This window comes from Bombus vosnesenskii, unplaced genomic scaffold, assembly GCF_011952255.1.
Source record: "Bombus vosnesenskii isolate JDL3184/JDL3185 unplaced genomic scaffold, Bvos_JDL3184-5_v1.1 scf7180000013297, whole genome shotgun sequence".
Lineage (NCBI taxonomy): Eukaryota > Metazoa > Arthropoda > Insecta > Hymenoptera > Apidae > Bombus > Bombus vosnesenskii.
In genome coordinates this window covers 1438071-1465940 of record NW_022882947.1, presented here as the reverse complement: position 1 = coordinate 1465940, position 27870 = coordinate 1438071, and the positions used below count along the sequence as shown (strand labels likewise).

Sequence of the window (27870 nt, the reverse complement as noted above, 5' to 3'; positions counted from 1 at the left end):
TTGCATCGGTGATTCGAAGTTCATCTGAAACTAGGCCTGCAGTTAATGATCGCGGTAGTTAATCCTGGTTAACGCGAGGAAAGGAAGAAAAGTTCCGACATACTGTTAGCATTGCAACTAGATTTCCTCGCTGGTTTGCAGATTGTACCGAGATTGAAACACATTTCCTATGTTGTACCTAAGTATGCGTCAATGTTATAGATTATCGATAGATATACACGCGTTAATTCTTATCTTCCGATAGCTAATCAAGGTCCACTGGCAATTTTGGAAAAGTTAACAAACCACGTTGCTATTACACGTTGCTATTTATAGGCAGAAACACAATTTGCATCGACGAATAATTTCAATAGACGTAATACATTTTTATCTTTATTCCATGCGTAATAAAATTTTCAAATCAATCGTCCCATTCCTACCAGCAGATTGCATTTTTTTTTTACAAGACCTTTCTGTTGCGAATTCTCAACTAAATGACGATCAGTCAGGTTGCAACTGATCGGTTATTATCGCGAACCTTGAACGAAATTAACGTTCAAGGTGGGGGTAAATGAAAGATGTCGAGTAATAGTATGTTTATGTTATGTATTTGCAAGTTAAGATTCAGAATACGGTATAGTATAACACAAAGAATATGACATCGTAATGAAAATCGCAATTAGACTTTGTCTCAATACTCTTTCAAGAAGTTTTATTTGTTCCTTATATATTAATTTTCTACCCCGGACTTTCCATGGATTTTATGGGATGGGAATCTATTCAAATTTTACGATCCCGTACTCTCATGAATGCATACCCTACGGTACTTTACGGATGTTTACTTTAGACCTGACTCGTCGGACAATTGGGGTGTTTATTTACTTGTTACTAAGGTCAGCATCGTAAGGTTTACTATCTAGGACATAGAAAATTCGAACTTTCCCAAAACAGGTAAATGTGTTGTGTGAGTCATATACGGGTCACTTTAAATACCGAACAATTTCGTATTCTAAAGAGCTCAAACAATTTCTATATCCCTAGAATACATTCCGTGTTTCTAAAAATGTTCCTAGGATGCAAAATGCAAGCCACTTAATGAATTAAGAATTCGATAAAACCCATACAATTATACCACATTTACTGATAACTGTGCAACTACCAGACGTCAAATAATTCACATATTAATTTACTGCAAGCTACGTAAGCACAGTACAAGAAATAATCGACCGTATGATCGATTACGTACGTTAATGCAAACTCGAACAAGGGCAATTCCTGCGTAAGCGTTGATTGTTTAATACAGGGGTCAATTTAAACGTCATCTAATTACCGCCAACTCGTAGTTTCCTCGAACGGAGGCGAGGTACCACGAGACTTGCGCGTACGCGGCCGCTTCTGCTTGGAAATCAATATCAACCGACATCCAGGTTCACTTGAAACTGCAGTCACAACAGAATGCGCAACAGTTGCGTCTGAACGAAAGAGATATATATCGTGGCCGATCCCATTGTCGTTCATCCGATAACAATTCGAAAGTTCTTACACCCTCGTCTCGAGTGCCGACCATGTGAACTGGAGCAAAAGCCGCGGTGGATGGTGGAACGTGTCGAGCGAACGAAACGACTCGACATGAGCGCGAAAACCCTGGCCTTCGAATGCAACGCGGTGCAATCATGCAAGATGCAGGAACGTACGAGGAACGAGCTGTAAACGCGATTCGGTTACAAGCTTCTGTCAAGATGTCCGAGAAGCGGATTTCGATGGGCATTAACGTCAGCATTCTCGTTATACTAACCATCTTCGGGGTGTTGCTTTCCTTGCCATTGCGATTGCTCTTGAACACGAATTATTACAGTCGAAACGAAACGATCGGCGAAAATACTACGATACAAACGACGGAGAACGTAACAGTCGAAGCGATAATAATCCCGGTGGATCATCGAAAGTTGAGACGCTGTCCAAGGTTCGAGTACGAAGACAGATTGATATCGGTTTTTCAAAGTGATTACGATGGAAATTGTACTTACACGCGAATCTGTCCGATTAACGACACGAAGGAGGAAAATAACGGAGATGTCGAGAGCGAACCTGTTAACAAAGGGAATAATGAAACGTCCAAGGTATTGAAGGAGATCGTCGGTGAGAATTCGACGGAAAAAGTTGAAGAAAGTGGGAAAGATCGTCGAACGAAATCGGTTCTGGTCGCCGGACACATTCTCGTGACGATGCTTCTCATTTCAGCAATCGCTGCTCTCGTTGAAGTATTGCGAATACGTTTCGCTAGAGATAAGGTATTACAGCGGAAACCGCACTAGTTTATCTTGTAACTTTGATCCAGATAGTGATATATATCCATTCCGTGATCTTTATAACGCACCATTTTTAACGATTATATTTCTCGTCGTTGCAAATCCAATCAGTGTAGATACGTTACAGGTACATTTAAGAGGCAGAGATAGAGATGCTCGTTTAACGAAACATTCGACATGAATGTTCCTTGAAAGCTATAATAGTAGAATATCGATTTAAAGAATAAAAAAAAAAAAGACATCGATGAAAGTAATAGTAATATGCAAACTAGAATTTCTTGGTTGCGACTATGGTCTGTGTAGATTCATAGTACACAGAGAATCTTGATTGACTAAGGTATTTAAAGAACGAAATGTTATAGAATAGAGAATTTCTAGAAGTAGAAGTGTCATTAAATAAATTCTTAGTATCACAGATTAGACACTACCGCAAACAGATACTATAGCATACGATACTAGTTAATCACATACAGTATGGACGTGTAATGTCATATCACGTTAACAAGTAGAACCATATTTTTGTAAAAGTGGATGCAACGAAACGTTACACTGATTGATTTCACGCGCACCGAAATGCATTTTCCTATTCTATGTTGCATAAAGTATATATAAATATATATATATGAAAAACAATACGACACGAGTATACAAACATGTATATATATATGTTTAAAAAACGCATAAGGACTCGTCTAAGGCAGATAGTATCAGCTCAAGAAAAACGTCCATGGTCGAGTTACCCGTTCAGAGGAGATTCCTACCGAGGTACCCAATGAAGAGTGCGAGATCTTTCGAAATGCATCGATCTGCTTTACGCCTATTAGGTAGCCGTATAATTAGACCAGCTCGATTAGCCTACATAAACGTATCGTTTAACATAAATGGCACTAAATCGAACCGTAGGTGCGAGACCGCCGCCTCTTATCCGTCGCTCGTCATTCCCAACGCAACCATCTAAACAAAACTCTGGATCGGTCAGTGGAACACCGAATAATCGGAAATCGAGACGCCAATCGGCCGAATCCGACGAAGAGGTCGGAATCCTCATGAGCGCTCTTCATCATCGCACACGCCTGATTCGACGGCATTAAAGGTAATGATTCAAGGCAATACGAAGATCCATTGGAAAAGTAGAATCGGAATTCTTTCTCAAGTGTTGCTGATTCAATTGAATCTATATATCATCGATAATAAATTGCGTTTATGCAGAAGTAACTTTCACAAACTTAAACTCGTATATTAACAACTTAAATTATATTTTACTTCCGTTTCAGTAAGGTCGATCAATTGAATTCTTTGAAAATTCATTCGCGTTAACACTAACAGGGTACACGTCTTAGACTGAATGGTACGTTTTCAACAACATTGTAAATGAGACTAAAAAGATTTTTAATGAATAACATGATTTCAAATTGTTTTGTTAGGTCTTACATATCGCACAACGATTATGTTCACGAATTTTTTGAGACTTCTTACTACTTCGTGAAACAACCCAAAAGGACTTCCAATGAAATCGTTGTTTCTTCCTCTTCATATTTTACAATTCTGTCTACTTAACAGAAATTTTACAGTAGCAAACAATCTTCTAAATCTCCCCCTCCCCCACCCCCGCTGTTAAAATCAACAACAAATCTGCTACCGTTCCACCAACCATAATTTTAATCGTTTTTGTTCTCTATAAGGTAACTTTTACATATTGCTTCTATTTTAATATTTTTTTCTTTCCCAAATAAATATTAAAAAATCGTATAAATGAATATTACATACAGTAAATATATTTAAAAACGTATAATGGAATAAAACGCTATGTCGTAGTATTGAAAATGGCCCATGCTCATTTTTTTGTTTCTTTTTTTTTATCGATGATCTAAATCTACATATTTTCCATGAAAATTAATTAATACAATGATATCATTTCTTTCTTTTTAGGTAATACACCCGTAGAAAGCGTCTTTGAGAATAGGTAATCGCAAAATTGAAATCAAAGTGCAAAATGAATAAACACGGCTAGTACATCTAATCTACTCGTACTCTGTAGTATACGATATTGTTATACAAAGCGACGACCGTGTGAAACTAATCAAAATATAATATGAATGTATTTTGGAAAAAAGTTAGAGATTCTCTTCGATACATATTTTCATATAAATAACCGTACCTCACTTTAAACAGCGAATATTTCGACACTTCTGTGATTTTCATCGTTTCTCACGTAATATGTAAAACGTTAATCAAAAATTGTGAAATATATATATATATATGTACATATGTATATCGATGTCTGACAAATAAATTCTTCCATTCTTTACTCGAATCATTTTATACGAAAATGCGTTTCAAGAAGCAAAGAATAGCATATTCAGATAATTAAGCGAAAATTGTATAATTTACAAATGAAAATAACGAATTTTATAATTAACCTAATTATAAATGTCGTTATAGTAATATCTTATAGGATTATATCTTTTCACGATATTTAAAAAAAAACAAAATGCATTACATTAACTTTAATATTGTCGATGGATATATTAAGAAACAATAGTTTAAATTTTTTAATATAATGCTAAATAAATTCGAATCTTATTACAAAAGGCAAATCAACATATCAAGATGGCGTTATACAAGTGTCGTTATGAATTTAGAACAATAATTATCAAAATATTTCTCAGAAGTACACATACATATATCTTAGTGATTTGAATTTATAGTGCATTTCAAACATATCCACGATATAATTATGAATATTATTTTTTTATTTTACTTACTCTTTCGCGTAGCATGACTGATATATGAGCAGAATCGAACGTTTTTCAATCGTAGACACCGTCTGGCCTGAAAATTCATTCATAAAATTGCTCTGATACTTTCAATTATTTCTTTAACATAAGAATTTCATGAAATAGTAAAAGTATTTGAATTATATACTTTTCTCCATCAGTTCCATCAATTTCTAACTCCTTTAAACGTAATTTTTCTTAAATTTTCTCTTCAGCTTCGCGCCTTTCTTCCACAATATTTAGGGCGACAACTAACCGAATAATGAAATCTAGGGATTTTTGCGTCGTTGCTATTGGCAGTATTGATTGACGCGCGAAGCAGCAAGTGGCGACATCTTTCAGCCATAATAAAGCTATATAAGGGTGAACGCGTAGAAAAGGGCAAACATGAATTAAAGGTTGTTCGATGAGTAGGTCGGCTCATGTCTTATGATAAACAAGTGTAGAAAGTGTCGTGCTAACTATAATTTTCATTAGTTCAAATCGGCTGGTATCGAGAAAAGTGTGAATATTCGTGACGAAGTGTTTCGCTTGTTGCACAGTTGCCAAGGCGACTACGGTACGTGCGTGTGCGTGTCCAAAATTGTGCTATGAAAAGAGAATGATCATTGGAGCAACGATTTTACGGCTATCTTCGTACTAACGGTAATTTCATGTTTCAAAATCGAACGACCTGAAGACGGGAATATTATGGAATACTCAGTTTTGGGTCACTACAACCCGTCCATACAGGCCACGGCCGATAGCGGTGTTAACGAACAACAACTCCTTTGTAAGTATTTTATATATATCATTTTAACACTCTTTCTCTCTTCCGAAGGCGGCAAAATGAATTCGATTACATCAAAATGTGATCTTTACGTCCCAAGATTCGGAAGACTCGAAAAGGCGCGAAACCTCTTTGTTCTATGACACTCGTTGCTCGAATCATGGTGCGCGATCTGGCGTCCCATTAGCCGTTAGTATCGCGTAATATCTTTTGTCTCATTAATTCTTGTCCACCAATTCAATAAACCGTTATTGGTTACTCCCACTCTTTCCGCTGTTTTCGGTACATGATGCTTAGTTCCGATCAGCTGTTCGACCCAAAACAATCTTGCAAAATTCAAAGGTTAGATACGCGATTCAAATCAGCTGTGATGTTGTTGTTTTCAACTGTGAAATTTAGAGGCGCTCGTTCAGGCAGAAATATTACAATTCGGAAACAATGATAACAAAGATTAATCGACGTTAATAATCTGTAACCTACATTCAATGTTGAAATGTTGTCACAAGTTATGTTTAATGATATTGACTGATATTGAAACAACATCAAGAATTTCCATTGTCAACATCTTTTCTCATCTTTTATTACAGGGGAAGAACCAAATTATGTTTTAACTGGTGATGAGTATGTACCTGCAACAGAGCAATTTGGAGAAGAATTTGCCGGGGCTGAATTCCATGAAACTCGTACTGTACTTGCTGATGGGGGGGATAGATTTGGAGTTTCCACTGTCACCTTTGACAATGTCGAAGAGCTCATGTGGATGGGAAATCAAGGGGTATTATAACATTTATTGTCTAGTTAACAAATTATACATTTTGTTACTTTTATCATTTACTTTATGTAATTCGTATGATTAAAATAACATCTAATTCATGTTACACTGTAATATTTATTAAATAATTATTAAAATTACATTGACTAAGAACAATGCTTCATAGGGTCATGTGACGTCTTATTATGGGCCTGGTTTACAAAAGTACACCTCGTTTCAAGTTCATGCCACTCAAGAAATTCGGCATATTCATCCATTAGATGAAGGAATTTTAATTCTGACACAGAGTTTACTACGATGTCAGTTGAGACGTGGCATACCAATATTTTCGCACATGTATGTTAATTTTGTAGTATTTGTATGACATTTATGAACTTATGAACTTTTTGTATAGAAATAAACAATTTGTAGGTCACCAAATATGATAGACATGCAATGCATGCTTCAAATTTCACCAACAGGATTACTTATGGGGGGTCATCAGGAAAAAATTATCAATTTTGATCTAACAAGAGGGAAAGAGACTGGATTAGTGAGTTTCACCCTATTGATAGAATAACATGATTATGTGGATATGTATTTGTAACATATTGTATTTATAGGTACATGTAGGAGAAAATGGTTGTGCAATTTTAAGGCAGCATAGCAGACTTATATGCTGTGGCAATCCTGCTGGACGAATCGATCTCAGGGATCCAAATACATTATCAATAGAACATACTTTTGATACTCACAGTGGTTCTCTCAGTGACTTTGATGTTCAAGGAAATTACCTTGTTACTTGTGGTTTCAGTAACTGGTAAGATTTAGAACACCATAATTAATATATCATTGAGAACACTATTGTAATTGTTAAAGTTTTTAACTCATTTAATTTCTTGATTTAGTCGTCAGGGTTTGACAGTAGATAGATTCTTAATGGCATATGACTTGAGACAAATGAGAGCATTAAGCCCAGTTGCAACTTTGGTGTGCCCTCTTCTATTGAAGTTCCTACCCAGCTATTCCAGTCGTTTAGCTGTTGTAGCACCATCGGGACAAATGCAACTTCTTGACACTATCTATGCTAATGTACAGCCATCTGTGACATGCTTGTATCAGGTAAATGTTATATGTCATATGTGCAAAAGGGTGATCTATAATTACATAATGTACAAGTTTTCTTGTATTGATAGGTTGCAAATAGTGGAGCAATATTATCCTTTGATGTATCTTCTACATCTCAGTGTCTGTGCTTTGGAGATTCGGCAGGTTCTATACATCTTATGTCTACAAATACATCCGAGCCCCAGTTTAATACATTTTCTCGGTTAGTAAATATATTAAATCTTTTAAATAAAAAAATTCCAGCTGAAGTTAGAAAGCATAGAACAATGATTCTGTTTTCATTTATCCAGACCAACTGAATTTGCTGATCCAGTTGAGCCACTTCCACATATATCATTCAATGATGATATTACACCACTAAGTTCAATACCAATGTATTATACTGGACAGCCATTATTGAGCGATTGGCCAGAGGAATTTTTGAGAAATGTTTATAGGTAGGTAATGATAACTGACAATTAAATTGAACAAGTAGTGTTAATAAAAAAAACTAATTCCAAACTTGTTTTCTATATCTTTACAGAAGAACACCACCGATTGATCCTGAAATATTGCGTACAATGAAAATGCAAGGAACTATAGGTTATGCTCCAAATCCCCAGACGTTCCGCAGAAATCAAGTGAGAAAAAAATATTCTCCCACTCTTGTACAATATTCTTCTCCGACTCTTCTAAATCTCTCCTAAAATCCGAATTTCCAGTCTTTCATTCTCAGAGTGTTTTCCATGACTCCCATTTAAGATTATACTATCATATTAGTCTTGATGTTTGACTTTTTTGTTGCCAGTTACACCAATGGGAGTAAAACAGAACAAATTATCGCTGCCAAACGTGGACAGTCCTCATTTATCTTTAACTTTATATAGTTTTAAATCAGTCCTTAGAAAGAACAAAGTTTGTCTTTAGGGAGTTATATACTTGTGACTGAATAGTTGTTTTTGTATGCATTGACACATATAGTTATTAATTGTTATTAATTGAATCAGTTATCAGACAATATTAGTTGCATAACATAACTAAGAAGTATAATCTAATTGACGACTTTATTATAGCTTCAGTGGTATAAATTGATACAGTCAATCGGAACGATATATTGTAAGGAAAAGGAATTCGAGCTCCATACTTTCAATTTTTTAGAGAAGCCAGAATAATATGATGTGACTTAAGACTGATAACATTTCGTGATAAATATTGTAGTCGATGAACAACCTTAAAAGATCGTGATATATTTTCATAAGCTAGTCTACAACATTCTAATAATTTCCTGTATGATAATATGTATGAGAGAAAAAGATCTAAGTAGGACATTGAACACGTGTATTACATAATATTCAAATCTTTTTCTTAATTTTAGTCAATATATTTTCCAATTATACATGGTGGCTGGTAACTGGTGGTACAAGCGGAAAGGGGGTGATTCTACGCGAAAAAAGAAGTCGAAAATATAGAATAAAAATTTTTTTTATATATAATAAATATAGTTACTGAATTCTATTATTTTCACCGATAAAAGTCCGTTACTGTAGATTTTTATTATAAAATATAAACATTAGTAAATTTGTCTCGAGCCGAATTTCAAATTTTTAAGAATCTTACTAAATTTTATCTAAATATCTTTGAAAGGTTGAGAAATATTGACATTTATTTTAAGGTCTGCATACCAGTAGCACCTTAATGGCTGTGTAGAATTGCAGTTATTGAAGAGCAATGGTTGCATCTGCCTTAATTTCTTCAAAAAAGCAATAACTTTTTTACTAACTTTTTATCAAGACAAATATGAATAATGTGCCAATCTAGGAATTACAATGAACGTGTTCTAAAATGATGTACATATATATTGCATTGCATAATTCGCGATATAGTTTCACGAATTATTTAAAATATGCTCTCTATAGGCTTATGTTATGCTCTTTAACTCCGTATGTGGTGTAATTTTAGTTTTGATCTACTTTCCAACAAGTCATATTGTGTTTCAAATTTTGAAGTCTTGAATCTCAAGAAGAACGCTATTTACTGCCTTTGATTTCGCGTTGGAGCGTTTGTAATCGATGCATTTCGTTCGAATGGTTGTTCTAGTTTAATGATTTTGTGGCTAATAATCGATAGTATATCTAATGCCTATATAGAATATATTCCTTCAAGAATGTAATAATGGAAGTTGTATTTGAGTGAAATAAAGGTTGTAAGACATACACGTAAACCTAACTTATTGGCTCGGTCCCACGCGTATTCAATAGGTATTATTTATTTTTTTATGGTGTAAATCACGTTCATATAGTACATCGTAATTTTAATCTTATTAAATTTATTTAAGAGAAAAAGCGAAAGTCGTTTGACTGATTGAAGAAAAATAAATAATACCTCTTTTGCAGATACCTTACAATTTGGAAAAACGTCGGGGAGTAGTCGCAAAGCTTTTCGGTGGCGATTCACGATCAAAAACAGATGACGGTACCTTTGTGGCCATACCTAAACGTTATCGCAAAATCGAGTTGAAATATTCACGTCTCGGTTACGATGAATTCGATTTTGATCAGTATAATCACACCAACTTCTGCGGTCTCGAAGCAACTCTTCCTAACAGCTATTGTAACGCTATGTTGCAGGTAAGCTTAGTTCAATCAGCACAATGAATATCCAGAAAGCTTATTCTTCTTGCAGGGAAACAAGCTCAGATACTCATATCTATCACGTATTTTCCAGTTACTTTATTATTGCGAACCTGTAAGAATAGCCCTGCTCTCTCACTCGTGCCAAAGAGAATTCTGCCTATCCTGTGAGCTAGGATTCTTGTTTCACATGTTAGACACGTCCCGAGGACTGCCTTGTCAGGCAGCCAATTTCCTACGAGCTTTCAGAACGGTTCCCGAAGCAGCAGCTTTGGGACTTATACTCAGCGATCTCCACCCGGAAGCCAAAAGGAAAACGAATTTGATGCGATTGATACAGGTATGTCTCTAAATACAGAACGTCCGTGTCTGTGTTAAATATTAATATGTTAATACTACTGTTGAATTTCAGAGTTGGAACAGGTTTATATTACATCAGATCCATTACGAAGTTCTGGAAACAAAGAAACGGCAACTGGAGGAAGAGGAAGCTGCTCGGCTTAAATCAGGACCAAAATGTCCTCCATTCGTTTATAACGAACAGGATTTCCCTAGCATTTTGCAGGACATTGGCTCCCGATATAGAAGCCACGCAGAAGAAAGGAAGAAAAGGAAAAAACAGGAGGAGGATGGTAAATATATGTGGATCACATCGAAAGGTAAACACAATTCATGTGTAACCTTTTTATTGGGCACTTTTTGTGTTTATTTTTCATTTTGTATATGATTATTTGTTACACTTATTTGACCGTTGTGGCGACATATCCAAAGAATACAAAGAAATTTTAAGGTTTTTAAGTTTTAAGTTTTAAAAAATTTTCTTTTTTTTTTTAGTGATAAAAATTATGTGTATTTTCATACCTGTATTCTTGGGATATACAGAGGTTGCCAGTTAATCCTCTTTTTTATTGTACTAGGTTTATGCAGAAAGTTTTTTAGTCTCTTGTTTAAGCACGTTTTTTTTAATTTTGTTTTTACCTATATTTCCTCTTCTTTTTTATAGGAAAGATGACATTGTTTTCTGGGAATGCATAGCCTATTTGCAAAAATTTGTTTTGCGTCTGCATTGCTGTGATTTTCAATAAATTCATTAAACTTTTCATTTTATATTTTTAAGAAGAAAATCAGAATATTTTAAATAGCGATATTATTTGTAAAAAAAAAAAAAGATAGCAATAATGCATTGCCAATACAAATACTATTCTCCTGAAATTAGCATAGTAGTAAATAGATCCTCATGAAAGGCTATTGAATTTTTTTATGTATTTTTTTATAAATTTCCATTACTAACGTATACTATCTTACAACTACAAAAAAAATAATGATATTCGAAAAAACTTATACAAATATTTATTTCGAATAGACAAAAACAGCAAAAAATCTATCGAGGAAAACGAAGTACGAGATGAAGAGACAGAGATCAGTCGTCTGTTTGGATCCGAACAAATGCATATACACCGCTGTCTCAAATGTGGCCAAGAAGCTACGAAACATTCCATCATGTTGCTATGTAACTTAGTTTATCCGGAATTAACGCATCCTTGTAAGCCACTATTTACGCTATATGTATGTTGGATATACACATCAATTATCATTATACAAAATGAATGAATTTTTATCCTTTGCAGCCGAAGAAGTTCCATTTACGAATGTTCTTATCCGTAGTTTAAGACCCGAGAAAATTACACCTGCATGGTGTGACAATTGTCAGAAGTTTACACCCACACTCCAGTCTCGACAACTGACTAAACTACCTCAAATATTAGCTCTGAATTGTGGTTTAGATACACAGCAGGTACATCAAACACAATCTTATAAGTGTTTCATATAAAAATCTAGCAGTTATAACAGGGAACAGTCATAAATATAAAAATATTCTTGAGTAATATGAAAAAGTTTTACAATTACTATTATTTTACCAATATCCAATATTATTTTACCAATTCCGCAATGTCACTATTTATAATATTCGATATGAAATACTTCGTTACTCATTATTCCTAATCATGTCCTGCACATTGAATAATTTAATAACTAATCATCAGAGTTCTTTCATGACTGCATCTCATAGACTGCAAGCATATACTAATTTCCATGATGGCTTTTAACATTCTAAAATTACCACTATTGTAGGATAAAGCATTCTGGCAAGCGCAAATGGATATAGTCGTTCAAAAAGTATTAAATGGCAAAGAAAGTAGTCCATCTTCGAGTCCTGTCCCCATTACTGCGAAACCATGTCGATATGGCAACAATTGTACTCGTATTGGCTGTAGGTTCAGACACATTGGCAGAGATCCAGGTACAGTTACAATCCATTTTACAATTTTTCAGAATTTTCATTATATCTTACATAACTAACATTTTCGATCTGTTTTATTTAAATTTTTTATTAGAAAATATACAAACGCCACCAGTTACTCCACCCATAACAACTTTAACACCGCAATCGGTCACAACACCGCCTAGTCATTTATACTATTCTCATTCGTGGATTCCACACGATATAGAGATCTCTTTGGATAGCAATTGTGAATTATTCGTAGAAAAAATCAGCACTCCAAAGAGCGACTCTAACGAAAGTAGTAAAACGGTCAATGAGGTCATAGTAGAAAATGGTCAAGGGGATAATAGGATACAAGAATCTGAGATCTCCGGAGAAGAAGAGAAAGTGGTTAAAAATCATGTTAACGCAGTACGAAATGACGATGAGGAGAAAGGAAACAAATCTGATGAAAATTTGGATAAGATAAGCAAAATTCGGTATAGTCTTAGTGCTGTGGTTTGCTACATCGATGATAAGAGTAATGAAGATAAGAGGAATATTGTTGCGCTATTGCGAGTCGGACCAAATTATCATGAACGATCGGCTGGCAGTGCGGTGTCGCAGTGGTACATTTTTAACGATTTTTGGTACGTAAATGTAATTCATTTTCTGTACTCAATGATATTAGAATAATCGACAATAAATCGTATGGATGGCATGAATGGTGGAAAACTTCGAAAAGTTTTCTATGCATACAAATGTTCTAAATTGGAATCTTACTTTCTTCGTCAGTTTTATAGAGTTTTGTTTTAAGTTGCAATGAAAATTTGTCTATTTTGTTTAGTATATCCGCAGTGACACCGCAAGAAGCGGTATGGTTCAATCTTGATTGGAAGGTTCCATGTGTCCTTCATTATACTGCTGTACCTGCACCTGAACCAGCACCATTTGTCAGTCCGCTTACCTATGATGTATTTGGTGAAGATAAATGTATCGCTCGCAGTGGAGGGACAAGGGGTATCACGTTTACCCCATTGACGTCCGACGAAATGCCTAAAACAGGTTTCTCTCAAATATAGAAATAAAAGACATTAAATTACATACGTAAAATGGTATTAACTGATAAAATTATTTCTATAGGTGAACTAGTTGGAATTGACGCTGAATTTGTAACGTTGAATCAGGAAGAATCTGAACTTCGTAGCGATGGAAAAATGTCCACTATAAAACCAAGTCACATGTCTGTTGCACGTATAACTTGTATACGTGGGTATGTACAATTTTTAACTATTTTCTTATCATTCTTACATTAGTATAGCCATTTTTTGGATCACTATGTTTCTTGCTTAATATTTTTTTAATCCTTTAAACAGCCAAGGTCCCCTAGAAGGAACTCCCTTTATAGACGATTACATAAGCACTCAAGAACAGGTAGTAGATTACCTGACAAAATTCAGTGGGATTCAACCAGGTGATTTGGACGCAAACTTTAGTAGCAAGCACTTAACAACTCTAAAATCAACGTACCAAAAACTACGATTTCTCGTTGATAATGGGATCATGTTCGTTGGTCATGGCCTGAAGAATGATTTTAGGTAATTACTTTTTGCTTTTATTATGTAGCGGCATATGAGTCATAGGACAATTCGAATCGGGAGTAACTCATATTGTTGTGCCTTAGTGTTGACGCTGTTTCGATTAACTTACGCTGATTCGAGTAACATAGCGAGTCAGTATAGCGATCAGCATAGCGAATTATTATAGCGAGACATACGGTAAAATTGAGTGAGCGACGGTTACGATCAACATACTCTATCTCTGTACTTATATTTAAAGTGATTTTAATATACATTGACTATTACATTTTTACCACTCGTCTCTTTAATATACTAACACGTCTAATATCACCTTAATCATATTGATTTTACATATGTTTTTTTCTCGTTGTTCACAGAGTGATAAATTTAGTCGTTCCACCGGAGCAGGTCGTAGACACAGTATTGCTGTTTCATTTACCTCGTCATCGTATGGTATCGCTGCGTTTTCTTACGTGGCACTTTTTGGGTAAGAAGATTCAGTCGGAAACACACGACTCTACTGAAGATGCCAGGGCTGCTCTCGAGTTGTATCGTAAATATAAGGAGTTAGAGAATTCTGGAAAGCTGGCGGAATCGTTAAAGGAGCTTTACAACGTTGGCAACCAACTACAATGGAAAGTAAGGATGATCGATTACTTAAAATACCCATAGCCAAATATATATAAATATTTTTAATTAATGTTTATTAATTAATTTGTTTGTCTTCAGGTTCCGGATAGCTGATACGAGGATGACCCTCAGGAAGAAGTGTATGATTTAGTTACGTGCAAAGACAATGAAGTTTAGACGACAATTTTGAAGTGTAGTCATAAACAAATCGAGGATTGAATTTTGAAGTATAGTCATAAACAAATCGAGGATTGAATTTTGAAGTATAGTCATAAACAAATCGAGGATTGAATTTTGAAAAAACGTTGTTTATTATTTTGGTCCATGCGTTTATCCTGTTCGAAAAGAAGTTCAATTATTCGTACATAGAAACTAGGGAAATTTCAAGATTATGTCTTGATGATGTCGCGGGTGTTAATGATTACGGGTACAACTACATTGTTAATCGTATTTAGTATTTTCTTATCTCACGACATCGGCTCGTATAAACATAACTCAATTATCGACCGTAAATTGTAAATCTTTTAGTTAGCCTCCGCCTGATCGAGATTATTGTAAATTATCAAGCAAGACGTTAGAGAAAACAAAATTTCGCGTTGATTGTAATTTTTCGACAAGGATCGAAACGAAATATCTGGTACGCATTCAGTGGCCATCGTATATACATAATATTGTACATACATATTATTCGATAGCACATTAGTTTTTGAAAAGTATCGACCTCACACTGCCGAAGATGGTGAATATATTTATTTTGTTTTCTCGATGTATCTTAAATGGAAGATAACACATACACGTAAACCATTCTGCTTGGTAAATTGTTTTCTCTTCAACGACACACTACTTTGATCACTGAATTTGAGAAATTCAAAAAATTTATCAAAGTTCGAAAATTATTTCGATCTTTCGATATTGAAGTTTCGAAGACTGAACGTTTAAACGAGATAAGTTAAATTGGTATACAAAAATATTTTACTAAATTATCAACAAATTTTGATAAAAATAACGAAAAAATAGGGCGTTGAAGGGCTAACAATACGTGTATATAACGAAAGATTAATATTTTTAGCAATAATCCTAGAGGTGGATGAGTATGTCTGTACGAAACGTTTCATGATTTCCTTTTTTTATATGTATGTTTTTTAAAATATTGACTTTTGTACCGTTTTTCCCAACGACAACTCATTAGAGAAGGCAGAAACCGGGGGAAAAAAAATACGAAGACGCTTTTTTACAAGATTTACTTCGTCCCGGTGGCAGATTTCATTTTGTCTCACGAATATACGCAGACCATTTTCGCTCGATCGAAAATTAAATCAATCATTGAAAGAACCAGAAATTTTTCTAAACACTTTTTCTACTTCGAGGTTCTTAAAACGCAAGAATTAAAATATTAAACGAAATACGGTAATATATTTTACAAAATGATTGTACTCATAAGATTATTTTTGTATAAATTTTATCAAAGACAATGAAAAGTGAAAATAAGAGAAAGAGTGTGTGTATGTGTGAGAGAGTGAGAGAGTAGAAACATTGTCAAAATCTATCAAATAAATCAAGATTATCGAAAGATATATTTTTTTATATCTGGAACAATTTTCTTATCATTTATGCGCGACGTAACTTTACAAATTAATGCAGGTCTAACAAAAAACGATCCATACAACTATCGTAGAAACAACAGTGAGAGTATGATATTCATGCTAATCATGCATTTGTTTTATGTCTACTGCTGTTACGTCATTGTGATTTTTCTAATAAATGATTATATGAAAAATTAATTGTTTCCGATCATATTCTGACGAATCTCCTGATACAAGGGTACGAATTTATGTATTTATTTAAAAGGGAATAGGTCTGAAATAAAGGGGGATCATGCCATCGAGATTACTAGTTGGTTTCAATGAAAAATTAATTAATTCTCCATTTTCATGACATATATTTTCAAAATTATTCTCCTTAAAAAATTCTAGATTTCTTAGAATTGATAAAGTAATTTTGTCAGAGGTGATTTTTCATCCACATTTAAAAATAAAATACCATCTTTAATATTAATAATATTATTAATTAATATATATATATTTTTTTTTTCTTTTAATATTACACCTTAACTCTGTATGTACAAGTCAGTTTCTACTTTCCCGCTTATTCAGGAATTCGTTCGCTCTCTACACAATTATTAATTTGTGTTAGCTAGTTACTTTCTGAACGGTTTTTAGTAATACAGTTAATAATTTACAAGATTGTACACACATACAGTCAGGGCAAGCCCCGGTTTCACGTTACGACGCTCTATCATACGTTACATATACATATAATAATGTAGAAATTATAATAAATAATCGAAAACTCCCGTTCTCGAGCTTGTTTTAAAAAGGAGAACAAATATAAAATCGACTGCCGATGTCGGCGACGAATGAGATCTCTATCGACGTGAATCGAAGCATTCGAGCCGATTAAACGTTCTTCTAATGGAAAATAGAATTAATAAATTATTATTCTGAATATTCCACCAGGTAAGCCAGAATAGATATACTATAGTATATTTACAACACAGAACTAGACATTCTTCTCTTGGTAATCTCAACTATTTTGCAATTGCTCAAGCCCTGGAATATAATCAGCGTTTGTACAAGACCGATAAAATAAAAAACTCGTTCACCCTTTGATCTTATTTTTTCAGAATTCTCCATAGCGGACGTTTCCTTTAAAAAAAAAAAAAAAAAGGAAAGATTACGATAAATTCTACACGGAGTGAAAAAGTGCAATCTATTTTCCATAAATTGCAAGGTGTATCTGCAGGCCACTTCGACCTCCACGTCATCGAGGCAGTTCGATCGATCTTCGTATTCGCTCGTAATCATCGACGAGCATGTGGCTTAAGTAAATTACAGGTAATTAAAAAATGACATAATAATAATAATAATAATTAAAAGAAAAAGAAAAACGTCTCCTGACTAGAAACTTGCATGATCGAGCTGCAGGAGCTGGAAGGAGTATTCAGTGGCAGTAGAAAATAATCGCAGATTAACCCCAGAACCTTTTCTACATCGCTTATTCGTTCGTAATTCGATGTAAGTAAAAATGCTCGAGCAGTTTCCTCGTTCGGGGGCTGGAGATAAAGGCACTCGCGATTTTGTTAATTACAATAATCGTAATATTAGTCACAGTGCTGCTTGACACGGGACTGTATTACAGTTAGGACGAGCCGTGATCCAGGCAGTGCGTAAATTTGTTCGTTCGCGAGATTCGAGGATTAAAAGGCCCTTCATGGCTCGTTCGTTCAGTTCGACTTTCGAGATTTGAAATGAATTCCATCGATGGATACTTGGCCCTTTTTCTCAGTGGTCGTCACCCTGCTGGAAGTGGCCGTTCCTGTTCAATGGTTGCCTCTCTGGTGCATCTGACGGTCTATTCCTCTTGAAGAACCCGCACTGTCGAAGAAATAAAAAGGTATTTTGTAAAATCGTTTCAGTTCTTTACCTTATTCGGTTTTAAGGCTTTACGGAAGATGTACTTGTGTAATATCAACAACATTCTCAACGAATATTCCTCGAGATTCCTCGATTTTTCTAACGAAAGATTTTTAGCAAAAACGAGAACAGAATGTAAATGTTTCTAGAAGGATAAGAAAAGTTTAGAGATATTACAACACTCGATAGATACTTTCAACAAACAAGCCTTGATATCATCGTACATCGTCTTACGCAAACTCGTACCGCTTAATTTGCATAAACAAACCTTGTGCAGCAGGAAAATAAGCAGCAATAGGATGATCGTTCCAGCGCAGGCAGAGAGTACCACGACCCAGAGCGGAATAACATCCGGCGCAGATGGTGTTATGCTTGGCTCGACGTTCGTCTTAATTTCGTGGCTCTTGATCACCTGTTCGGCAGGTGCGCCTATGAACGGTTGCTTGGTGACTTGTGCCTCCAATCGAGTCGAAACCCTGACTTTTTCCTGCAGAGCGACCTTCTTCAGCGTCCTTGCGTCCACTCTGTACCTAGCTCCGATCCAAACTTCCTGGTCCTTCTTCAGTGGACCCAAAACGCATCTCAGCATCACGCATTTGGCTGTCTTGCAAAGACTAACCGGTTCCTGCTTTCTTAGATCGCTCTCGTAATCTTCCTCGTCGAATTCTGCTTCTGGCATTAAAGGGTCGTTTTCAAGATCCCTAGGTATTCTATGGAGCTTCTCGAATTTTTTAAATTCCCTCACATTAACCATATCGCTTTCTCGCCTGAATCTAGAACCATCGTTGGAATTTGGAATCTTAGTCGATAAACGTTCCTCGGGAGTATCGCGGTTCTCTCTTCCGTAGACTCTGCTAGTTACTCTTCTGTCTTCTATTCTTCTTTCCTCGTGCGTGCTGGTATACTTGGACTCGTAGTCGCTTCCTATGCCAGCAGCTTGGCTAGATTCCTCGTTCCAGGATTTACTGTAACCCTTCGTTTCGTATTCGCTGCCGGTTCTACCTCCCTGGTAACTATATGGATCCAACGTATAGGTTCTTTCCTCGGTGTAGGTAAACGAGCCCTGCAGAGGGAATCTGCGACCATCTTTGAGCACGATGAACCCTTTTCCGCTCGAATCGACCAGAAGTTCACCCTCTATCTTCAAGAATCTACCGTCTCTGGTCTCCGTAGATCCAGAAACGTAACTCTCTCCTCCGTAACGGTCCTGAAGAGGGAACGTAGATCCATCTTGGAACTCTATATACTCCCTTCTGTCGGCAGAATTTCGGAATCTTCCCATAAACTGAACATATTGTTTGCCCTGTCTGTTGAACAATTCGTAACCAGTCGCTGACTTCGATAAGGATCCAAAGAGTCGTGCCAGGTCCTGCGCGGAGCTGACGTTACGTAGTTGGAATCCGAATTCACCTCCTCGTACAGTTTCTTCTCGATCACCGCTGATGAAACCACTCTGAACTCCACGATGTTCAGAGGAACTGCCGTAACGTTTCTCCTGCTCCAGCCTATATTCCTCTTCCTCTATTCTTCTTCGTTGTTCCTCTTGTTGCCTTCGTATCTCTTCTTCTTGCTGTTGTCTTCGTTCCTCCTCCTGTCTCTTCCTCATCTCCTCGTCCGCCCTTCTGCGTTCTTCTTCCTGTCTTCTCTGATAATACAAACGTTCTTGCTCCTCTCGTTGTCTTTGCGCAGCCATCTGTTGTTCCTTTTTTCTCTGACGTTCCAATCGAGCCTCCTCCTCGCGTTCGCGTTGCGCCTGTCGTTGTCTTAATAGCTCCTGGTAGCTTTCATCGTTCTCGTTTACGTTAGAGCCGTATCTATCCGACGAAGACGAGCGACCTCCAGAAACGCTGGTCTCGCCCCAGCGGTTTACGAAGGTTTCGGAATGGTTCGCGTACGATCCATGGCCTCCTTCGAAGTCTGGTACTCTTGCACCTAGACTGTTACCGTCACTGGGCCGGAAACCACCGCCCAACGTAGCCGTCTCTCCGTAACCGCCAGACTCCGTGTGAAAAATCACGCCTCTGTTGCCAGCGCCTAAGTCTGCCGTATTTATAGAGCTGGTCCCTGAATTGTTTTGAGTGTAGGTGGTGATCAGGACGTCCGGCTTGCTCCCAGTGTCGGATAATTGGAACCTTCTTGTTTCGCTGGTGATCGCTTTAGACGAAGACGAGGAGGAATGACGAGATTTCTGGATGTTGGAACTGTCTCCGGTGTTGATCTCGGACTCTTCTTTCTGGGACAGTTTACTTTTGTCCACGTCGAAGCCTCGTTGCACGTTAATCGTTCTGCCTGATTGCGACTCGTCCAGGATCACTCCCGATGGATCTGGATGATGCCAGTACATACTTCTGCGTTGGTCCAGCTGTAATTAGCATACGAATGTATTATTTTTCATCTGAATGTTATCATTCGTTCGGTCGATTTAAGGGAACTTTCTCTATTTCGAGACGAGAAGTTATTTTCGCAAAGATCGCTTCTTTCATCGCTTAACCTGCCTTCGGCCTTTTCTTTTTAATTTAATCGACACTTACGCGCGAGCCAAACGATTCCTGTATCCGATAGCGTTCCATCGAAGCGAAACGATTTACAAATGCATCGAAAAGGCCGGCAATTTGTGAGTCTAACGACTCGGTGAAAGCGATTGGTCAGAAAAGAATTGTAATCTCGACTTGTGTAAGTGTATGGGACGATCAAGAAATGAATACACATATTTGTACAAAGCTCAAGTGTACGATACAATGGATTGAATGCGATTTTCTTAAAAAATGTATCATAATTATACGATAACGGACTGAGTGAAAGTGTCGGCGATTGGCAGTAAGGCTGTCAAAGCATTGTAATAAAAATATAATAAGTCTCGAAACATACCTTCAGACTAAGATAATTTGCATTGGCAGGTTCACAGGCGACGGGTCCAGAAGTTTCCGGCTGCTCCAACAAATACAGCAACGTGTCTCCGGCCAAGGTTTGAGCAGGCCAAATAAGAAAAGCCTCTGCTTCGATAACGTCCGACGGACCCTGGTTCCGAATAGTATAATTGTGCGTCATAGCTGGTCCAAACTCTGCCTCCGTAGTAACATTTATCTCGCTGGTATAATTATCCGGATTGTAATACAGATCTTTCGGTTTACTTTCACCGTCTATTCGTAGATCGGTCTCGATCCAAATTGGCAATCTCAAGGTATACGTATTATCGTCGGTCGTGTACGGATTCTCAGGATTGGTGGTGTTCACGTCCATTTCGAACTCGTAAATCGGCTTCATTCCATGCGACGTGACAGGTTGCAACAACACTCTGAATTTAACTAATCCGTTCTTCTGCAATGGATTGCCAATATCGCAACGAAGAGTATTGTTATTCGATTGTTTGGGCGCCGAACATTGAACAGGCACCCCCATAGTCTCGATCTTCTCCACTTTGATGTAATCGATACCAGCGGGTAGTTTCAAGTTGTACGTCGACTCGAAAGCGTCCTCTCCCATGTTCTGCACCAACACGTCTAGCTGCAGCCGTTTGCCGGAGCCTAGCAGGTACTTCTGCACGTTCGATGTCACGTTCATCTGCAGATCTGGGATACACACGTTGTCGGGGCCGCAGTTCTTTCTGATAGACAGAGAGTCCTTCCTGGATGTCGTGGAGCCCAGAACGGGACGCAACGAGAGTCTAGGGTCTCTCGGTCGAGTGTCTTCGTAGCGTTCCTCGTCGAGACTCATCCGCATCTCGGCGTCCAGGGATGTAAGCTTGTCGCGGATGTTCGGTGTCACGTATACCTATAGATGGTGCAAGGGATTCTGGTTAATTAGATCTGACGAGTCAAAGTTTCGGACAATCATGACTAAAAATGCAACAAATAGAATTTTGTCTCTACGTTTACTTCTTTTTGATCAAATGATACTTGAGAGTTTTTGGTAGCGGAACTTGAAAATTTCCAATCAAGTTCTCCGATTAATCGATAAAAGTTGTTCGCCGAAAAGCAAGTGAAATGATTTAGACGAACCTGAACGGTGCGACAGAACTGTCGTTCGCGATCGACCATGATCGTTCGATTCATCGTGTTCCTTCCCTCCAGCTCCAAGAAGAACAATCTCGGACTCTTTGTCTTCTTCACGTCCAGGGCGTACTGAATATTGAAATTATGCCTCGAGAAAACACCTTCTCCGCTATATTTGAAACAAGCTCTCAGAGGAAGGCAAGTGACTCTGCTGCCGTCCGATAGAGTACAATTTCTATCGTCCAGAGAGATCAACTTCGACTCCAGATCGAAGGACACGTACGAATCCATCTTGATGACTGGCCTGGATCTGAAGAATACAGCGGTGGCAGATTCGTAAGCACCGACCACCAAATCTGGATAACGATTTCCATCGAGATCGAGGCCACCAGATACGGAAAATCCAAACGTGCTCACGGGTACATCGAGGTTTTCAGCGTAGATCACCTGGGAATACTTTTCGAGAACGCCGGTTGACGAACCGTGATAGATGTACACGGCACCGTGACCACGTAAACCACCGTAAGGAGCACCCACCACGAAGTCACCATAACCGTCACGGTCGATGTCCCCCAGAGAGGCCAGTGACAAGCCGAATCGTCCGCGGTTGCTCTCTCCGTCCCTGGATAACGATAAGCAATTATCGCGGGAGTTCAACGATCCGCGTGTTCTCGAGTTCTGGCTGATCCTCAGGATCTTCCTTGCAACTAGTTTCAGCCACGCATAACGACGATTCGTTCGTGTGGCAACGAAATTCAATCGCGACAGACACGAGTGTTCTCTTTTCTACGATAGTAACTTTAAATCGGACAATTGCCTACGTTCTTTGGGAAGAACTGTTTATCAGTATGGCTTGGGTCGGTCACCTGGTAAGTAAAGTATCCGCTAATGGAATTATAAACGAAAGGAATATCACGCGTAAAAATTGAAAATCGTGATCGACGCTTCTGGAATATCGTCGAACTTTTGACTGATAACGCGCGTGTAACAAGAACGAGACGAGACGGTACCTAGAGTCAACTTTGCGGAATTTTTCAGCTCCAACGCCTTGATAGATCACGTACACCCTTCCGGTCTCGATGGTCATTTCCGGGTTATCTGGCACCGTGTACATAGGCGCACCAACTATAAGATCGTCTAGTCCATCGCCATCGATGTCGCCAGAAGCAACGGCGTAACCGAAGTAAGCTCCCATTTGCTCTCCGGTGATGTTGCGATGATTCGTCATGTTCGAGGTAAAGATAATGACCTATGATCGAAAATTTTTCGTTAATTTCATACGAAGCCTGGTGTTTTACGATGGTCGAACGATATCTCGCTTCTATCTTGACCGATCGAATTTCCTCGTTAACTTGTTTCTCGATGCGACGATTTGATAAAGAATCGTTTCTAACAAATCTCAATCGTCCGAATTCGTACGGTTTCCGCGAAGAAACAGGCGAACGAACGATCTCTCTCGGTAGGTTACTTTCTCTACGAGAGAGAATTAATTTCCGATGCCGCGACTTCTTTTCTTTCGAATTACCGCGTTAATATTTCATGAGCATACTTTGCCGAGGAGATCGGAGCCACGAGGTACGCCGACGGCGGTGCCGCTGTCACCGTTTCCAATAAAATCGCCGGTCGTGACAGAGTAACCCATGTAGCTATCGTCCTCGGTGGCTGGCCCTTCCTTCGTGAACATTATTCTCGCGCGGCTGTTCAACGGCTGTGAAAACGCTTGGCCTGTAAAGCAATCGATGCAGTCAATCACCAAGTTGTACCTACGATTTCAGACACATACTTTCCCAAACGTATTTGCTTTCTGACTACGATCCAGCGGAACGCGCACTCACACGAAATAGGAATTTAATATCTGTGAGAAACTTGGATCGATATAGAATGGTCGATCGTAACATGGGAAATATCCGCGAGAATATTAACAAGAAACTAGCAACGTGCGATGTCAGAAGAAATATCTGATCGCAAGTACGGCTATAATACAAAGTATCGATTACTCGGTCGTATAATTGATCCGACTAGACCAAATTTAAACGACGAAGAAAATTTAGCGAACCGATAGGAACGTTACTTCTCGACTTTGTACGCGTTTCAATTTAAAATACAGATATTTCGCATCTTACGATATATTCTACGTTCGTTGTTTACGATACTAAGCTGCGCGATTTAAAGCTACGTCCTATTCCATTTGGATAGCCACTTGAAATCGGAATAAAGTCGGAAAATCGTAGTCAAAAAACGTTGGTAACGATACACGCTCGTAAAGCGGCGCTTTTGTGATTAATCCAGCTTCTAAGCGCAGCTCTATCGACGACGCTGATATTATTTTCCGATGGTCGCCACTACTATGCAACTGCGACTAAACGTCAACAACCAAGGAGACTCTTTCGAGTCTAATTAGAAATTATTATTGTTACTACAGACTGGCTTCGTATTATTATTCTCTGGCTGCAACGCGAAGCTGCGAAGGAAGCGGGCCTGCACCAGTTAAACACTGCCACCCTCGTCTCACCTGGCAGTAATTAATAAGTAATCATAGCATACGGTGCATTAATCATCAATCGGATATTAATCACTGAGGGGGAGGAGCGTCAGAGGCGTCACAAGCCTCAAACTGTCAAGCATACAAGATTGTACTCTACGTTAATTGCAAACTAATGTACGGAACAAAGGATGCTCTTTGCTCCCTCTCTTTCTTTTCTTTCCCTTTTTTATTTTCTTTTTTTTTTCTTTTCTCTTTATTTTTTGCATTTACGATATTCTTGAGCGTGACAGTTCAACACGAGTTCGTTCGAATCGTTATTAATCACAGGCGTCGGGTTAATCGCGGTAAATCCGCATGAGTGGAAGCCAGATGAATATGGAATTATTGGAAATTGATTATTTGGGGGCCAAGCAAACGAATGCCGCGATCGCGTGGCAAATAATCTCATCGTTTCGAATTTATCGCGAACACCATCGATGCGGGGATCGATATTCGTGATACGCAGAATGAAACGTCCAGGGGAGTGCCGATAAATATCTCTGGTTTGCTTTTCAAGAGAAGAATATGTCCGCGAGTATCGAGAAGTAGGAAATAAAAGTTGAATTTACGATTAAGCGAAACGGTAATTATTTATCGTTAAACGAAATATTCCCCTGCGTAAATTCTCAGAACTCGATATAATTAGCAACGTTACCACGCTACGACGTTACGTCGAGACGAAGATAAAAGGAAAACAGCTCCGCTCTCGAAATAACGTCGTATCTTTTGGAAACAACAGAGATATTCGATCGGAATACCGTACTTCCTTGAACGCTGCACGCTGTGAAGTTTCGAAAAAACTCAATACGAAAAGATCACGTTTCGCGGAGCATGAAGCAACGTTTGTTAATGAACGCCGTCGTTAAGAAAACATGGCGGCAGATTAGAGGTGTTGAAAACAGGGGGCTGGTTTTAAATGACACATTTGTTTATCTTTCGTTTGATTAGGGGCGCCTGCAAGTACGCGATACCTGATGCATCTGCTTCGGGGATGACAAACATCGTCGCTAAGAACTCCAATCTCAATGCGGTGCTGATCGAGTATATCTGACCTGGAATCGTTCAACGAAAGCCTTCTAAATCACTTCAAAGACCCACTGAGCACGTGTGGTCGCGATGTATTACGTGTTGCAGTTCCGTCGCCCAGGCGTTATGAAAGCTCGAGCTCCGACTTGTTTCTCTTTTTTATTAGCGGCCCAGTGACCGTTCACCGTCCAATTAGTGGGTGTAAATGGGGATTTAATTTTGCCGACCGCAATTCTGCCGAGTATTTTTTAGAAGCCCAATTGGTTTAGGGAGGTCCGGGGAATTCCTTGATTCGAATAATGTTTCCATTTTTACAATACGTGCAATTTAAATTCCATCGATCGTTGAGATTCTCCGTAAGCCTTGGAAACTTTCGAAAGTCCAGATTCAACGAATCTTTGTAATTTTATTTTTTATGAAAATTCGTAACAAACGACTCGAGTTGCTCGAATTGTCTCGTACTGAAAGAAATCGAGACTTTCAAACGGTCTGAAATTAGATATTCGAAGAAACGGTAACAATTTCTATCGCGAATCGTCCTGTGTTTCCAGCTTCTTCGAATATCCCAATTAAATGAAAATGAAAATAGGATCGATACGCGTATGTACAAGTCGAACAAGATGTCGGTGTCTCAAGGTGGTATCGATTGTGAAATTGTCGACCTAAATCGAGCCGTGGAAGCGGTGTACCACGAAAGAACCTTACCTTGCCAGTACCAACTTCCTGGCGCTCCGATGAACAGCCTCTCACCGTTCTGAAACGAATAGAAAGGCACTCCATTAGAGAAATTAATCGACGTCGAATAACTAACCACGGGAAACGTTTTACGATGTACTTATTTTTTATCGGACAAACTCATTCCTTCTTTTCCCGAATACTTAATAGAATTCTTGGGATTACTTTCACCAGTGTGTTAGACGATACCTCTTTACGTATCAGAAGCATCGTGCGTCCGATAGATTTTTTATTTAAACGTCACATTGCATTCAAAAGTTACGCTCGTTCGAGATTTCGATCTTGTTTTTAATTTAATGGCAACGCAGTAGGATGGTAATGGAAAGGAACGAAGTCTGCATCGAGGTATTTCATTTTCACTTGAGGGCTTGTGCTGTGACGTGATCACAGTCGCTAACAGAGTAAGTTGATAAATTCTTCTCCTTTTTTAGTGGATTGCACGTGCGATCGAGACGACGATGTTCGTATAATTTCCGTATACAAGACGCGCGTGGAACACTCACGAGCAACAACGAGCGCGATCACCGGCTCGCGATTTTTCCCAGCCACGGGCGCTGTAACCAGGAAACGGACGCACCCACGAAAGTTCAACTTTTCTTCAATCAAGAAGATAATGGTGTAGATAAGAGACGTGGCTCGCGCGCACGAGCCCGAGACGCGATAAATCAGCGACTCGTACCTATGCTAGTCGCGTGTCTATGCGGCGCGTTGCGCGTCACGCATGTTAAATCGGTTTCGCGGATCGTGGCCTTCGCGATCCAGCGTTCGCGACCATCGCGACGCCCGTTTGCGGAAAAATCAAGCAACAGCCACTGTGAAATCCCTGGTAACTGGCAAGAGCAGCGAGAACCGTTTCTTCGGTCGTTGAAGAAATCGCAAGAACGTGCTTACAATTTACGAAGCGAGGATCGAGAACGTTTAGGTTCGAACGTTTAGGGACCAGCGTTAAGCTGCTAAACCAAGTCGAAAATGTAGAACGAAATTTTGTCGTACTTCGTTTTACACAAAGCTGGCGATATTCCACGTTATCGCCAATCAACTTTTTCAACACGAGCTTCGAAGATTTCCGACAGAAACTCGACGATCGATTGAACCGATCGTATCATCCGCCAACTTTTAATCGATTACGATTAAAAGTCGATTACTCGGCATTCTACGCGTACGTGTTTTTCGATCTAAATGTAGCATCTTTGGAACGCGTGATACGTTACGCAAGCCTACCGATATTTACGTACGACCCCGTACTCGTTACAGTAGCTCGGACTCCGCGGAAAGCCGAAGACAAATATAGACGAGATGAGCGGTTCGATTAAAAGTCAATAAAT

The 27870-nt window shown here is 38.3% G+C and overlaps 3 protein-coding genes across 11 annotated transcripts in view; 2 read left to right on the top strand and 1 right to left on the bottom strand.

Annotated features, from left to right (window-relative positions):
* Nucleotides 1-1393: 1393 nt before the first annotated feature.
* Nucleotides 1394-4599, top strand: LOC117233547. Of its 2 annotated transcripts, XR_004493340.1 has the most exons (6): nt 1394-2270; nt 2974-3112; nt 3192-3381; nt 3563-3636; nt 3713-3970; nt 4218-4599. XR_004493340.1 is itself a non-coding variant. In XM_033493945.1 (4 exons), exons 1-3 carry the CDS (start codon nt 1635-1637, stop codon nt 3377-3379), a joined length of 963 nt encoding a protein of 320 aa, XP_033349836.1. In that variant the 5' UTR covers nt 1394-1634; the 3' UTR covers nt 3380-3381; nt 4218-4599. The 2 variants fall into 2 exon arrangements, 1 of the variants encoding a protein (XP_033349836.1); XM_033493945.1 differs by lacking the exons at nt 3563-3636; nt 3713-3970.
* An 808-nt stretch (nt 4600-5407) lies between these two features.
* LOC117233589 (PAN2-PAN3 deadenylation complex catalytic subunit PAN2) lies at nt 5408-16106 on the top strand. 3 transcript variants are annotated; one of them, XM_033494043.1, is made up of 21 exons: nt 5408-5837; nt 6422-6609; nt 6773-6942; nt 7018-7138; nt 7209-7405; nt 7494-7707; nt 7782-7915; nt 8004-8150; nt 8237-8333; nt 10086-10319; nt 10417-10662; nt 10735-10954; nt 11686-11865; nt 11951-12117; nt 12456-12624; nt 12719-13235; nt 13433-13650; nt 13729-13858; nt 13962-14183; nt 14543-14804; nt 14895-16106. In XM_033494043.1, exons 1-21 carry the CDS (start codon nt 5756-5758, stop codon nt 14907-14909), a joined length of 3930 nt encoding a protein of 1309 aa, XP_033349934.1. In that variant the 5' UTR covers nt 5408-5755; the 3' UTR covers nt 14910-16106. The 3 variants fall into 3 exon arrangements, with proteins under 3 accessions (XP_033349934.1, XP_033349933.1, XP_033349932.1); XM_033494042.1 differs by having other exon boundaries at nt 10735-10981; XM_033494041.1 differs by lacking the exon at nt 14895-16106 and having other exon boundaries at nt 10735-10981; nt 14543-14837.
* Nucleotides 16107-16350: 244 nt separating this feature from the next.
* LOC117233588 (integrin alpha-PS2) overlaps nt 16351-27870 on the bottom strand; it is a 75391-nt gene continuing 63871 nt past the window's right edge. For 3 of the 6 annotated variants that reach the window (XM_033494034.1, XM_033494038.1, XM_033494036.1), the window contains 8 exons: nt 26516-26564; nt 25756-25836; nt 23810-23985; nt 23271-23509; nt 22267-22882; nt 21137-22039; nt 18537-20630; nt 16351-18229 (listed from right to left, as the gene is read on the bottom strand). In XM_033494034.1, the coding sequence (XP_033349925.1) occupies nt 18137-18229; nt 18537-20630; nt 21137-22039; nt 22267-22882; nt 23271-23509; nt 23810-23985; nt 25756-25836; nt 26516-26564 (4251 nt within the window). In that variant the 3' untranslated portion in view covers nt 16351-18136. The remainder of the gene's footprint in view (nt 18230-18536; nt 20631-21136; nt 22040-22266; nt 22883-23270; nt 23510-23809; nt 23986-25755; nt 25837-26515; nt 26565-27870) is intronic. The other 3 variants (XM_033494035.1, XM_033494039.1, XM_033494037.1) reach the window with 1 other exon arrangement.